The sequence below is a fragment of the Gopherus flavomarginatus genome, chromosome 3 (genome assembly GCF_025201925.1).
Source record: "Gopherus flavomarginatus isolate rGopFla2 chromosome 3, rGopFla2.mat.asm, whole genome shotgun sequence".
NCBI lineage: Eukaryota > Metazoa > Chordata > Testudines > Testudinidae > Gopherus > Gopherus flavomarginatus.
Window position 1 is genome coordinate 35492191 of NC_066619.1, and position 16296 is coordinate 35508486.

Genomic DNA, 16296 nt, shown 5'->3' on the forward strand with positions numbered 1-16296 from the left:
CTCTACCCCGATATAATACGGCCTGATATAACATGAACTCGGATATAATGCGGTAAAGCAGCGCTCCAAGGGGGGAGGGCTGCGCACTTCAGTGGATCAAAGCAAGTTCCATATAACGCGGTTTCACCTATAACGTGGTAAGAATTTTTGGCTCCCAAGGATAGCGTTATATTGGGGTAGAGGTGTACCAAAGAACGTCTGTTAGATGGCTCAGCATATTCTGGTCTATTTTGTATAGCGTGATCTTTCAAGACCACGTTGGGTTTTCCTCCTTGCCTCTTTTTCAGGTGGAAAGAAATACTATTAACCCCCTGGAAATAGGAATATTTATTAAATGAAGAAAACTTCAGCATTAGTCCTCTGTCTGTTCAGGCCCAACAGAGTTAGGACTTCAAAATCTAAATGAAATTCCCAAGCTAAAGACTACTGATCTGCAGTTTGTGTCCCCATGTTTTCATCTCACCACAGTGAGCCTTATAAAAAAATGACAATGTTCTTAAAATACAATGCTTAAATCTGCTACAGAATAAAAATCTACAGCAGAAGGTACAAAAGCAGTGAAGTAATGTTTTGGCAAATGCACAAAAATCTGTTGTGTTTTCAGTTTGTACATATCTAAACATGACAAGCTATTTTGTATAGCAGTTAAAAGCTATTCCACACAGATTTAGAACCTGATCTTGAATTTCTAGTACACTACTAATAAATACCTCAAACTGAAACAAAGCAAATGTGAATTGGTCATGTTCATTTTTATGTTGAAAAGATCTGAATTACTACCATCATTTATACATTCAAACAAATGGCACCAAAATTTATTGTAAACATAGTACATTTATGCTCATAATTAAAAATGACCTACAAAATTACTTTATGTCAAGTTCATGCAGTATTTCCAAGTTATGGCTGGTATCAACCACATTTTAAATGTTGAAATACGTTAGCTGAAGTCTTTAAGCATAATTGTTTTCCTGCCTCTATTGAAGCTTTAAGCTTTGTAGTTTGTTACTGAACTCCAGTTTCAAGTGGCATTCTCTGTTTTTATGAGTTCTTTGATGATGTGTAAAATCTTGTCATCTAGGGAAGAAAAAACAGAAGTTAGTGGGGAAAAAAAGCCTAAATTTAACAAAATGGGAGAGATGGGCAATTTAACAAGGAAAGCTTTAATTAGCTAGGCGGTATCAGACTCAATAGTGAGGCAGAGTGCAACCCCACCCCCCAAATATGCAGATAAGAAATTATCCTTATACACACTAAGGACTGTTATACTGCATATTGTTTACTAATAAATTGCCTGCAGCCATTTCAGTAGTGTTTCCTAAGGGAACTGGAGAAAAAGAGAAGTGAAGAGGACTTTCACAGATACATTTTAACATGTTTCCCTCTAGTTAGGATTTTATTTCTTGACACTTCTCTCAAGTTTTAGAAGCGTGGAGTATGCCCATTTATCCCTTATTTTTGGGGTTGTCACGTAATCCCTCCCAGACTATTTATCTATAAGTTTATCAGTACATTGCACATTGTCTTACAGCTATGTGGGGTGATGCCACGAAGGAGACCTAGGTTCAGTAATGACCTTTTGGGTTTCTGTTTCTCATGAGAGTTGAATTAGGCACACCATGGCTACAATGTGGTCTCTTGAGCAAGGCTGAAGTGTATTAGTATATTTGTTTAAAGAACTATACACACACTGTACATATACAATGTATATTTATCACACATTATGTTGATAGTACAGCAATACAATTACCTTCAAGTGACATTTTAGGATTTTCAAGTTTTCTCTTTAAAACAGACTCAATGAGAACCCTCAGTTGTTTGAAAATTACTGCAATCTTTACAGGAGCCTGTAGAAAGAAGATAAGAGAAGATTAATATATTTGCATTTTTCTCAAAGCAGTTTCATATTGAGGAAACCCAAGATTAAAGCTTATCCATCATATAAGAGGCTAAGGACCCAATCCTGCAAACAGTTATGCACATGCTTAACTTTTGTGTATTCCTAATGAGGTCAGTGGGACTGTCATAAACAGATAAGTAAGAGTTAATAGAACAGAAGTACTTCATATCTCTTTTGCCTGTAAAGGGCTAACAAGATCAGTGAGCCTAGCTGTCACCTGACCAGAGGACCAATCAGGGGGCAGGATACTTTCAAATCTTGAGGGAGGGAAGTTTTTGTGTGTGCTGTTAGATTTTGGTTGTTGTTCACTCTGGGGGCTCAGAGGGACCAGACGTGCAACCAGGTTTCTCTCCAATCTCTCTGATACTATTCTGGACATATATGAGACTGTAAGTACTAGGCAGATAAGGAGAGAGTTAGGCTTATGTTTGTTTTCTTTATTTGCAAATGTGTATTTGGCTGGAAGGAGTTCAAATTTGTATTTTGCTGAAAGGATTTTAATTTGTATTTGTATACTTAGGCTGGGAGGGTGTTCCCAGTGTCTATAGCTGAAAGACCCTGTAACATATTCCATCTTAAATTTACAAAGATAATTTTTACTGTTTTTTCCTTCTTTAATTAAAAGCTTTTCTTGTTTAAGAACCTGATTTTTTTTTATTCTGGTGAGACCCCAGGGGACGGGGTCTGGATTCACCAGGGAATTGGTAGGGAGAAAGGAGCGAAGGGGGAGAGAAAGGTTAATTTCTCTCTGTGTTAGGATTACTTTCTCCCTCAGGGAGAGTCTGGGAGGGGGAGGGAGAAGAAGGGGGGGGAAGGTGAATTTTCCTCTCTGTTTTAAGATTCAAGGAGTTTGTATCACAGTGATCTTCCAGGGTAACCCAGGGAGGGGAAGTCTGGGAGACGCAACGGTGAGGGAAAGGGTTTACTTTCCCTGTGTTAAGATCCAGAGGGACTGGGTCTTGGGGGTCCCTGGGCAAGGTTTTGGGAGGGACCAAAGTGTACCAGGCACTGGAATTCCTGGTTGGTGGCAGAGCTACAAGTACTAAGCTGGTAATTGAGCTTAGAGGAATTCATGCTGGTACCCCATCTTTTGGACGCTAAGGTTCAGAGTGAGGGATTATACCATGACAGGGACTAAGCATGCATTTAAGTTAAGCACGTGAGCAGTCCCACTGACTTCATTAGGAGCAGGGCCGGCTACAGGCAACAGTGAAGGAAGAAGGTGCCTGGGGCGGCCAATAGAAAGGGGCAGCAGTCTGTCCATTGTTGGGGCAGCACGTCCGGGTCTGCGGCGGCAATTCGGCAGCGGGTCCTTCAGTGCCTTGCTTCCTCTTCGGAGGCAGTTTGGCAGCAGCTAAATCACTCCACTCCATTGGGCTTTTTTTTTTCCCCCCCTTTGTTGCTTGGGGCAGCAAAAAAGCTGGAGCCGGCCCTGATTAGGAACAAGGCCTAAAAGTAACTCAAAGTGTTGACCAGGGATTTACTATCACTGCCTGTAGATTACAGACCAACAGAATATAGGGTGGGCAGGGGGTGTGAGAAAAAAAACCATCCAGACATAATAGACATGGTAGATATTTGATATCCCCTGTACTCAAACTATCACCTGCAGGTGTTAAAAAACTTACATTGATTTGCCCAGGATCTCAAATTGAATTGGCTAATAAGAACATATGGCTCTCTCTCATTTCAGTGTCACAGCCAGAAAGCTGTGTTACCTGTCCCTCCCCCAAAGAAAGGCTGATCTTAAAAATTCTGTGTGTGTTGAGTAACAAGTGCATTCAGTCATTAACTGGTGTTTCCTTGTAACAATATTGGTATCTCATTCTGAGTTTCAGGGAATGCTTACATAAAATTAGCAACATGCATTCTTCCTAGAGTGTAGCATGAGGTGTAAATGAACAGAGCTAGAAGAAAAAATGTAACCAATTTGACAGCAGGTGGGCAACTCTGACATTTCTTCTGTTATTTGGTAGCATTTACCAAGAAAAAGAGCAGGTGGTCAATTTTCACTTTCAGCCTCAGATTAAATGCATTCAGAAAATGCATTTAGAATCTCTTCTGTTTCTAAAGAGAGAGCGCGAGAGTATTTGCTTTAAGTCTTCAATGTTTCTCTCAGCTTTCACTTGCAAGACTAATCTCATCTGAGATGTAAATCAATGAGATTACTCAAGAGTTTAAAGTTATGCAGGTGCCTACATGTTTACATGGTTATTGGGACCTATAACTTCAAAATGTTCCAATTAAATACATTTTCAGTTATGACACTTCCTTAAAGCAAGTATTTCCTCTTACCCCAGATCAGGTAAATGTGTTTCTCCAATAGTATCTATTCTTATAATACCTCAGTCTTTATTCATGAACAAAGGCAAACATTCTTTTTAAAAGATAGCATAGTATTAAATTACTCTTGCTATCGCTTGGAAGCACATGACCTTATTACACACTTAACAAAATTCCCATTATTTCGCTTAACTACCTTAAACTCACACTTCAGTGTGTTTCAGGTACAAAATGCACAGCCATTTAAAGGCACAAGAAATAACCAGAACATATGTGTACCTGAAAATGGATCCAGCCATCAACAGACAGGAGGCGTTCACGGTGCTGAACTTCTATGTCTCCACCAAAAAGTAAAACCGGAAAGGGGGAAATTAAAGTCGTCTCTCTCAAGTACACCTTGGCATATCTTATCTGCATATAAAACACACAAACAAAAGCATTTAAAAACGATAACACTGAACTGGAATGCTACTTTCATGAAGCAAGTGGTCAATTTTTTCCCCCTCTGAGACATCATTACATATGCTACTTATGTTAGTAAACAGTGACAGAATGTAGGCTATGCCCAATTATCTGCCCTATACTTTGTGTGATATGTAAAAATCTTAGTCTTTAAAGGAAGGGAAAACGCCTTATGCTACTAGGAGAAATTTTCCTTTCGTGTTCCCTCAGAGGTGAATTTTAAAGAGCACTGGATGAATAGGAAGACCACAATTATGTCGTTAAGATTATAAACAAAAAGATAATGGTAGCCTACAGCAGATTGTACAAAGGCTATGAATATACAGCTGAAGTGTTTGAAAGGGAAATAACATTTATTGCAACGTGAAAATTTAAGTGGGTACAGTCAGAAAATTAGTTTAATGCATATATACTTAGAGATGCATGCAGCCTATATGCACTGCACTACTGTTTTTTTTTCAGCCAAGCCAGGATCAATATTGCTTGCCAGAAATTATCTCCTGACACAGTGAACATTTTCAGTGTAAAAAACTCTTATTAGAATTAATGCAACAAGGGTTTTCAATACTGAAATTCTCATAATATACACCAAAAACAAAGTTTCTTTTAGAATGCTTTTATAAAAGCAGTCATAATGTAGATTGTTTTAATCTCTGAGCAACCGAGGGGACTATACATGCATTAAAAGGTCTGAAATGTATTAACATTGAAACAGTATTTTGTTTGCATAAAATTTATTAAACAACATTTACTGAACAAGGTTTCTTCCCTTGATAATCCCTCTCCCACTGACGTGCTTGGACCCCCCCTTCTCCCTCCCTAAGATTTGCTCCTTTTGTCTCTTCTTCTTCTTCATCATCTGTGATTTTAGGCTTGGCAAATCTTACATTTCCTGTTAAAGTAATTTTCCCTCTTTTCTTGAAATCTATTACTTTCAATAACTATTCCTAATTTGTTCTCAGCAGTTTGTCAATTCCCTTTCTAATTTTAGCTGTTGTCCTACATCTTGCTTTATACTGCAAGCTCCTTGGGCAGGGAATGTTGTCTGCTCTGTTTGGGAAGAGCCCTGTATATGTACAGCGTTAAATATCAATAGGTAGCTTAGTATTCCCTTACAATAAAACGTCCACTGGTAAGACAACATACACTTGAAAAGAATTGCTGTATAATTTTTTACATCGAGATAAAACATACATCTTCTAAGAGTTGACAGTCTAAAGAGACAACACACAGATAAGGATGGGGAAGTATCTGGGTAAAGGTGAGCGACAAAATGCAGTTCAGTTTTGAAGTTCAGCGTATCTTGGATTTCACAATTTTCGTGAATATGTTTTAACTTAAGCTAGTTAGTATCTCTTCAGACCTGAGAGAGGGCATGCAAGGGTTTAAAAAGCCTCTGCTGAAACGTGTTTTAAGGACGTAGAGGTGAATAGGGACAGATAGCATAGTACAGGTCAAAGTACGACTGTTACTTTGACTACATATTTGACACTTCTTTCTAACTAAGTCACTAAGCAGAATTTTTTTTTTTTAAATAAACAGTACTATACACAATACATTAACCCTTTGTGAAAAGCTGACTGATAAAGAGTAGGGTACTTTCATTTGTAAGCTTGTCAGTTTAGTCAATATTAGATTTATTGGCCTTCATTTCTAGCCACATTTCTGTATGCCTTATTTAGGACCTGGTGCATTTTTTTTTTTTAAACCACACTGATTTCATGGACAAGGCACTGATGGTTCTGAGATGAACTGCACATCCAAGTATATTTCACATTATGTTCCACATATATACCACTACAGGCATGTAAGGTGTTTGCAAATTGATAAGTCCTGGTCTAATGAGGTTTACACCAATGTGCAACTGCTTTCAAGATTGTCACGTAATTGCCTCTAATTAATCAGATAGTGATATAAATACAAGATCCTTACCTTCTCTTGGTAGAGCAGCCATCCATATGTCTGCAAATCTCTGTTTACTGAGGAGGGATGCACTTGTGCTTTACCTTGAGCAGTTTCCACCATGCACGCCAATTTCTCTGTGATATCTACAGACTTTGTGTACATTATCTTCCCCAAGTTGTCATATAGCCCGGCAGTCAGCACAGCTTTAAGAAGGGCTATTTCCTGAAGAGAAAGGGATTGCGTGGTTCCATTTCCTTCCCACGTATGATGAGTTGTAGGTGCTGCAAATCCTGCTGCCCTGACCACCTTTATTAGCTCTTGTTTCACATCCTGAAATCAGTTTTGATCAAAACAGGTACATTAATAACTTAATAGTAAAATACTGATTATAAAAAGGGACACTATCAAGCCACCAGCACACGCAGACTCCTCCCCAATATTCCCAACTAACAGTGAAGAGACTCAGAGACTTATCTAGAAAAAAATTAGTCATATCTGCAGAGGCCTTGGAATCCTGGCTGTTTGGATGAGTAACCAAAACAAAAATCAGGTTTCTAGGATTCAGGCACTGAGAACGTGGGGCTGAAAGTGATGCAAGTATGTCTCTGTCTCCCAGCTATTTAGAAGACAAACTGACAGCAAAAAATTCACACATTTATGTTACGCATCCTTCACCTATTTCCTGGGGATTAGTCTGGGAAAAGACTATTGGAGCCTTCATCTTGGAGGCAAAAATGCATTTAGAAAAGTCAGGATTTGGCATCACAGAATCATAGAAATTCAGCCTGGAAGGGACTCTGAAAAGTTATCTACTTCAGCCCTGCATGCTGAAGCATGACCACATGTACCTAGACTACCCCAGAAAGGTGTTGGTCTAACCTGTCTTTAAAAAACCACCAATGATGGGGATTCCACAATCTCTCTTAAGTAATCTATTCTAATACCTATCATCTTCCAAGCTTGACAGTGAAATACAAGTACTTAGTAAATATAAGGAATGATACAGGTTAACCATGTGTTATTTTATTTACCCTTGTTAAGTAATATTTTACTTTACAAGTTTTATTTTGTATAAAGTGCTGTAGTATGAACTTCGTCAGAGCAACTCTAGGCAAACACGTATATCAATGGGGCTTGCACCTCAAAAAGTGTAAAGGATAGATTTAGCCAGTCTGAATAAGAATCTAAGCTATTCATCGATTCTCAACATTCTATTTGCCCATATTTGTTATCTTGTCTGTATACTAACATGAGTACTGTATATCACTGCTTTAAAGTTATATGCTGAATTTTCTGAGGAAAATTAACAGTCATCCTTCCTGGGCAGAATCACATGGCTTGTATCTTGATATACCTCCAGTGTTAACAGTGAGGTTCTGTTAAGAAAATTCCTTCTGCAGTAAGCCATTTCAGTGCGATACCCTCCTTCTTGACGAGCCTTTTTCCACCTAGACAAAAAGTCTTGGTTTACTACAATTACAAAAGTATGTACATGGCTATCTACAAAGAGATGAGGAATCCAAGTTCAAATACATAAAAAAGGTGATGATGACTCTTACAAAGGATCCTCCACTGACTTAATGATAAAACACTAACTGGTATCATCTGGATCAGTAATGTATGTCTACCAGAGATCAGGAGAGGACAAGCATTTCACAGCATGTAAAATTAGATGCCCATGAATAAACAAAGGTGTTTCTTCTATAAACTGACAGATGATTGTATGTTCTGACAGTTGGAGATAGAATGGCAATGTTCCTAGCTGAAAGTCACAAAGAATGTAACCTCAATAGGTAGTTGCTGGGTTTTTTGTGTGTGTTTGTTTTAAAGTGTAGCTCACTACAAAACAGCTACTGAAATACCTGAAGCATTAGGACACCACAGGCAGTAGGCCTCTGCATTGCTTGCCATAAGTGGTGTTAGAAGGCCAAGTGACTAACCAATTGGGCCATTTATTAATCCTCAAGTAGCATAGTACTTATCAGAAATTTCTGCTATTCTAAAAGGAAATGTACAAAACCATTTAGGATTATATATTTAATAGCAATATTTAAAGGATACACCATTACTGACAGTCAATCAAAAGGTTCTATTTGCTTTAAGTTTTAATATTTTAGAAAAGATTATTTACCCTAGATATGCACTGTAAATTGTCAGATGATCTGAGTTTGCCAATGCCAGGGAAGATTTTGCAAGATCTGCTTCATCTTTTCTACCAATTGGTGTAGTAAAAGGGGATTTTTCTGTCATTACAGCAGCTAAAGTTGCCTGTAATCAATAGCAAGATATTAAGAAGTTAAAGTATAAACGACATAATATAAACAAAATTTAAAATAGTAGGCTTCAGGCTTTTACCACACTTAAATAAATAAAAATCTAGATTTCCTGTTTCAACAAGACTTACCATATTCCCTGTCTTGCTTCACATTAAGTCACAAGGACAGAGTGATTGCATTTTATATAGTGTATTACAGTGTAAGATTCACTGAAGACATTGTACTTACATAGCACCTTGAAATATTTTAAGAAGTACTTTCCCACCATTAGTTATTAAATCTCAACACTTGTGTGAAGCAGGTAAGTATTTTTATACCTTTTCATAGATAGGTAAAATGAAGTACCCAGAGAATAAGTGACCTGCCCCAAATCAAACCAACTCAGTGGTACAAATAGGACTAGAACAGTGGAATCTGAACTCCTAGTTCCTTTTTCCAACCAAGGGCTCACACTTCCTCTTACTATGTACAGGCAACTAGGATACATGAAAAGTGTAAAGAGTCTATTGTATAATGATAATTTTAAGGTTGGATTGAGTCATAACAAGACCTGACCAGGTGTAATAGTAGAATAAAGTGCAAATCCTTGTCTCAGATCTGCACTTCACGGTAGGTTCCTTGATTTAGTAGAATTTTGTAATAGTGATGTTCCTCTCGCACTGTTTCTATATCAAGTATAGTGATATCTGAGTGATGGTACTTGAAAATTATTGAAGTAATATTTCAGTAGTGAAGAGAGGCATTTTGATAAACGGATTACAAAGTTAGCTAGATTCACTCCTGGGTCTTTAAGATGGGAACTACAGGCTGTTATAGTGCAAAAAGTATTGAATATTTGTTTGCATCCTGAGTATTTTATTATATAAAACTTTCCCTAAACACAAAACCTATACACAACCATTTGTTGGATTTTGCTAACTATTTTTTGGCAACTAGTGGGATTCTGTTTTACACAGGGGAATCAGATTAAGTTGTATACGATGCAAAGGATCTAAATTGCATTTAAGCTATTGCTATATTTGCTGGGGAAGAAGGGACAGTTTCCAGCACTGAGTAGTTGGATATGGTGAAAACGGGTGAAATGGGTTTGCTTTTGAAGGGAAGAATGTGGGCTGCATATTGACGCTACCATGAACTGTTTGTTTTTAAATAAAATTTTAAAAGGACACTAATCTGAAGTCTGTCAACTTAAAAAGCAGTTTCAGGTCCCACATCAGCACCTGAGTGCAACATAAATCATAAGGTGTTTCAGATTTTGTAAGTACTGTATTTTCTCATCCCTGTTGCTCTGTGAAACAACAAAAACAGGCTGAAAATGAGTACACCCAAGTGCTGCCAAATGTTCAAAGTAAAACTGAAAAATAACCATCTTAAGTACTGCTTGTAACAACCGTCGGTCAAAGTTTCAGACAGATGTGACTTTGATTGTCATTGTCCCTTTAAAACCACAAAGAAGATAGTTTATGTTAACGCTGCATTTCATAGGCTCACTAGTAGACAGAACTGGAAGAGTGACTAGAGCACTGAGTCTGGTCACTTTCTTTTGTGTGCGCAGGGACGGGGTGAGGGAGAATATCGATAAATAAAAATACCAGTCTGCTTTCTTAAAAATAAGCATAAAAATGAGAGCACTAACCAAAAATTGCGTTCAAGTGATTTTTTTTTAATTCAATGTGTTGTGTTCTCATTTCCTATATTTTATTCCAAGAGTTTTTGTAAGAAAGCAAATTTCATAGACATTCACCCATAGAAATTCACTGTCTCAAGGTTATCAGCATTGTTTTTATCATAACCATCGAGATGAAAACTGCAATACCTATCAACTTACCACAGGATCCAAGCAACCAAATATGGCACCAAATATAAGCATTTTGCCAATCTTTACATTGACAGGTAATGCTGCAAGGTGCTGGCCCAATGGAGTCAGTTTGGGCTCACTTAATTCACAAGCCCCAATTTTCCGTAGCAGGTTCATTGCATTGCTGATTACTTGAGGCTGTGGAGGGTCTAATGCTCTGGAGAGGAAATCCTCAGGAGAACCAAGACTGCATTTCTGTGAATTAATTGGATAGACAATTCAATCTAAACCTATCTGGTAAATGTTAACCAAAAGATAACAGATATTTTTTAAATGATGGGCTGCAAAGACATCTAGAAGGCATGTTGCCTATTCAGTCATTCTGAGGCCAACCATCCTCCTCTTCCCACATCCCCCTCATTCATCTTCCTCATACATGCCAAGTCTTCCCTGATGCAGGACTGCAGCAGGCCCACACAGTGACATAAGGATGGCTCCACTGTAGAGGGAGGGCCAGAGTGTAGAGAAAGTGAAGGGATTATGCACCTATCATGCACAGCTTCAGCTTCAATCTGGCCTTTACGGCAGAACTACAGAGGTGGCGATGCATTGGAATGGTCGGGAGTCTGGAACGCCATGATTATTAGCCCAAATTTATATGTAGAAGATATGCACATGCCTTGCACCCCATATTCCTGGGTTGGGAAAGAAGGATTCCATCCCTCTGCTTATTCCCTCATGCACATTCCATATATTTGTAATATGGACAGGGACTGGGATTTGGCCCTTTAACGGGACCTTTCTTCATAAACCATTTCCTTCAGATTGATGTTGGGAAGAAATGTGAATGATTCCATTCTGAAGATTAGATAGTATTATATTCTAATAGATGAGTTACTCCCCTAGCAACATGCTCTGGATTTTTTTAAAGTGAATACATATAGTGGATTTTCCACTAAGGGTATGTCTACACTACGGGATTATTCCGATTTTACATAAACCGTTTTTTTAAAACAGATTGTATAAAGTCGAGTGCATGCGGCCACACTAAGCACATTAATTCGGCGGTGTGCATCCATGTACCGAGGCTAACGTCGATTTCCAGAGCATTGCATTGTGGGAAGCTATCCTATAGCTATCCCATAGTTCATGCAGTCTCCCCTGCCCATTGGAATTCTGGGTTGAGATCCCAATGCATGATGGAGCAAAAACAGTGTTGTGGGTGATTCTGGGTAAATGTCATCACTCAATCCTTCCTCCGTGAAAGCAACGGCAGACAATCATTTCGCGCCCTTTTTCTCTGGATTGCCCTGGCAGACGCCATAGCATGGTAACCATGGAGACCGTTTAGCCTTTTTTCACTGTCACCGTATCTGTACTGGATGCTGCTGACAGAGACGGTACTGCAGTGCTACACAGCAGCATTCATTTGCCTTTGCAAGGTAGCAGAGACAGTTACCAGCCCTATTGCACCGTCTGCTGCTTTGGAAATTGGCGATCACGGTTACCAGTCATCTTGTACCATCTGCTGCTGTCATGGGTGCTCCTGGCTGACCTCGCTGAGGTCGGCTGGGGGCGCATGGACAAACATGGGAATGACTCCCCAGTTCATTCCCTTCTTTATGTTTTGTCTAAAAACAGGGTCAGTCCTGCCTAGAATATGGGGCAAGTCTACTAAAGAACCAGAGAGCACAGCCGCTCCGTGTCAGAGCCCCAGATATCCCACAGAAATGATGAGCTGAATGCCATTCTAGGGGGTGCTCCTGCAACAACCCCACCTGTTGCTTCCCTCCTCCCACATCCCTCCTGGGCTACCGTGGCAGTTATCCCCTCATTTGTGTGATGAAGTAATAAAGAATGCAAGAATAAGAAACACTGACTTTTTAGTGAGATAAAATGAGGGGGAGGCAGCATCCAGCTGCTATGATATTCCAGGCAGGACATCTCCATTATTCATTAAAGGGTGGTGAGGTAGAGGAGCACAGCCTCCCGCTGCTATGATAGTCCAGAATCTCCATTAGACATGAAAGGGGCGGGGAGGGGGAGAGAAGCTCAGCCTCCAGCTGCTATAATGAGGACTGTTACCAGCCCTATTGCACCATCTGTCAGGACTGAATCTCCAGGACACAAAGCTTAAAGAAGGGAATGACCGGGAGTCATTCCCGTTTTTGCCCAGGCGCCCTCAGCTGACCTCACCGAGGCCAGCCAGGAGCACTCATGGGATGAGGAGGAGGACGGCTGTCAGTCATTTTGTACCGTACCGTCTGCCATCAGAGAGGTGATGGGAGGGGAGAGGATGCTGCTGTTTAGCGCTCCAGCACCCCGTCTACCAGCAGCATCCAGTAGACAAACGGTGACATTGAAAAGAGGTGAGAAACTATCTTTTTCCTTTTTCTTGGGGGTGGAGGGTGGGGTTAAATTGACAAAATATTCCCTGAACCACTGGCGACGATGTTTTTGACCCTTCAGGAATTGGGAGCTCAACCAAGAATGCAAATACTTTTTGGAGACTGCAGGAACTGTGGCATAGCTCGAGTCCTCAGTCCCCCTCCCTCTCTCCCTCAGTGTCCATTTGATTCTTTGGCTTTCCGTTACGGTTGTCACACAGCACTATGTGGAGTCCCTGCTGTGGCCTCTGTCTATCATAGCCTGGAGATTTTTTCAAATGCTTTGGCATTTTGTCTTCTGGAATGGAGCTCTGATAGAACAGATCTGTCTCCCGTACGGTCCATACTGGAGCTCTTCTTGGATTTGGGACTGCATGGCCACCCGTGCTGATCAGCACTCCACGCTGGGCAAGCAGGAAATGCAATTCAGAAGTTCACGGGGCTTTTCCTGTCTACCTGGCCAGTGCATCCGAGTTCAGATTGCTTTCCAGAGCGGTCACGATGGTGCACTGTGGGATACCGTTCGGAGGCCAAAACCGTCAAATTGCGGCCACACTAACCCACTAACCCTAATCTGACATAGCAATACCGATTTCAGCGCTACTCCCCTCGTCAGGGATGAGTACAAAAATCGGTTTTAAGAGCCCTTTATATCGATATAAAGGGCTTCGTTGTGTGGACGGGTGCAGGGTTAAATCGGTTTAACACTGCTAAATTCGGTATAAACATGTAGTGTAGACCAGGCCTAAGAGAGGAAACAGACATCTCCATAGACCCACACAACCCAAATAGTAGCACTAGAGCAGGACACACACCCTTCTGGCTGATTCTAAAGGAATTCAAGAAACAAGACTGTACCATAATATGAAGGCATAACTCTTCTAAAGGCACACGCAGTATTTCTGGAACAGAATATTCCATGAAACTTTCAAACCTGCAATACCACAATAATAAAGACACACAGTATTACAAATTTCAGTGCTACAAGCCTTGACTTAAGGTTACAACTCATCTTAAATTACAATCCCTCATTTTCATATGCTTGTTTTTCAGTTAGACATTCTTTTTTGGGGTACATCCATGGGTTTTAAAGTAAAAAGTGAGTAGAACATACTTCCCATTTGTGAGCTAAGCATGTGCATACGTTACTCTGTGTGTGTGTGTGTGTGGGGGGTGATGGACAATGGGGCACTATTTTGAAATAATTTCTAATATTTTGCTCATGCTTAATTCAAATAATAGAACTTCAAATTTTACATGTGACTAAGCCCTCAAAGTAAAAGGAATTCTAGGTTTTTAGTTATATTGTTGCTTTCCATACTATGGAGCAGTATAATCTATTGGGGGGGGAGGGACAGCTCAGTGGTTTGAGCACGTGCCTGCTAAACCCAGGGTTGTGAGTTCAATCTCTGAGCACACCACCTAGGGATCTGGGGCAAAATCAGTACTTGGTCCTGCTAGTGAAGGCAAGGGGCTGGACTTGATGTCCTTTCAGGGTCCCTTCCAGTTCTGTATGTGTGTGTATGTACGTATGTATGTATAGAGATACCTATCATAGTTAGTTCCCTTGCCCCACATCCAAAGACAGCCCACTTTAAATCTATGGATTTGGAAGGTAAGGAGCTAAACTTCAAGATTCCAGAGCTAGGGTTTGTTTATATCTGACACAGGGACAAATTTATGGTGATGTTTAAAACAGAATTCTACAGTTTTAAAAAACTGTGGGGAAAAGAATCATAACTGAAGCATTATTAAACAGGAAATTAAAAATTTGAGTCACCTCTGTTAAAGAAACATTAAGGCTATAAATTCAATTTGAAAAAAGCTAGGAACTATAAAGTTATCCATATTACACACATCATGTAAGTACTTTAATGAGATCCCAAACTCTTGTATTTCCTCACTTCAGTTTAGTTTGCAACCATTACACTGCATTTTAACACAGGCTTTTGCAATTAATACTGTAACAGTTGCCTGACTTACAAAATCTTGCTCATTAAAGCTACTGTACCTGTCTCTTGTGTACATTCGGAAGCAGAATCCATCCCTGACACGTCCAGCTCTCCCTTGACGCTGCAAAGCACTTGCTTTACTGACAAAGGTCTCTTCCAAAGAACTCATTTGGCTGCTTTCATGGTACCTGAAAAAGCATTTGCACAGAATGTGCAGATAAGGACTACTGTCAGATTCAAATTTTCATCTAATTTAAAGTTGATTTTTAAAAATAAAATCACTCATTATAAAAAGTTATAAAACTTGGTTTTGAAAGTCCTATTTTATAAGCCTTACACATGATTGATTAATGAATTAATCAGATGTAGACGATAGAGGTGAAAGAGACCTACTGTATTAGTTCATCAAGTCCATCAAGTCCATCTTCCTGCCAATGCTGAATTGTTTTTTTACTATACATTTTCTAGTACTTTGTACATTTGAAGTAGACCAAAGCCCAGCATCTCAGTGTTAGGAAGTTATGGAAAAGGTAATCTACCTAAAATTTTATCCCACTACTTCTAGTTGTGCATTCCATCACTTCTAAATAATTTCCCTCTTGTTCATAACTGTGACAAAGTGGGAATTTTTGTAATGTTTTTATGAATTCTGTGTGCCTCAGTTTCCCCTTGTTGATGCATCGTTACCAAGTGGAGATGAAAAAGGGACTAAATTTGCTCTCAGGACAGACTAGGATACATAGGTGGGTGTCACCTCCCAGTCTTGGTGGAAAGAAGAATCCTTAAGGAACTGGTTGAAACTATCTTAGGTAAACGAGGGGACCAAAGACATAATGCAAGCTCCAATGACTCACCAATTTCCCTGCCTCTCAGCAGGGAAACTAAGAAAAGTTCTCAGTTCCAGAAAAAGAGATTGAGAGGTATGAGGTGAGGGGATAAGTGGGAGCTCTGGCAGAAGCTTGGGAGCTCTCTCCTCTAGGAACCAATTAAGGAGGTCAGACAGAGAGAGAGCCTGAAAATGGAGTTTCACATCTTGACTGGGGCTCTGGGCTGATCAGAACAGACTATGCTTTAACCTTAGTTTCTGAATGTGCTACCCTAAGGATATCCTTATCCTATGTTCTAGTTGACTAATAAACCCTATGATTTTGAAAAGCTGTCTGTGTGTTACTGTAATATTTGGTGAGTACATTAATCCCTGAAGAGTGTACAAGTCTCTATCAGGAGTCTGGCTCAGCTGGACTCTCTGAACCGAACTCACGGTGAGAAGCAGGAGGGCTAAAGCCCAAAGGCTCAGTCTCAGGAGGCGACAATGTTGCACGGCCTACTCTAA

The 16296-nt window shown here is 39.8% G+C and overlaps 1 protein-coding gene across 2 annotated transcripts in view; it reads right to left on the reverse strand.

The window, feature by feature from the left end:
- Positions 1-308: 308 nt before the first annotated feature.
- DHX29 (DExH-box helicase 29) overlaps positions 309-16296 on the reverse strand; it is a 38543-nt gene continuing 22555 nt past the window's right edge. For both annotated transcript variants that reach the window (XM_050946866.1, XM_050946867.1), the window contains 9 exons: positions 15023-15151; positions 13870-13945; positions 10655-10879; positions 8682-8818; positions 7905-7998; positions 6578-6880; positions 4463-4594; positions 1751-1847; positions 309-1077 (listed from right to left, as the gene is read on the reverse strand). In XM_050946866.1, the coding sequence (XP_050802823.1) occupies positions 1022-1077; positions 1751-1847; positions 4463-4594; positions 6578-6880; positions 7905-7998; positions 8682-8818; positions 10655-10879; positions 13870-13945; positions 15023-15151 (1249 nt within the window). In that variant the 3' untranslated portion in view covers positions 309-1021. The remainder of the gene's footprint in view (positions 1078-1750; positions 1848-4462; positions 4595-6577; positions 6881-7904; positions 7999-8681; positions 8819-10654; positions 10880-13869; positions 13946-15022; positions 15152-16296) is intronic.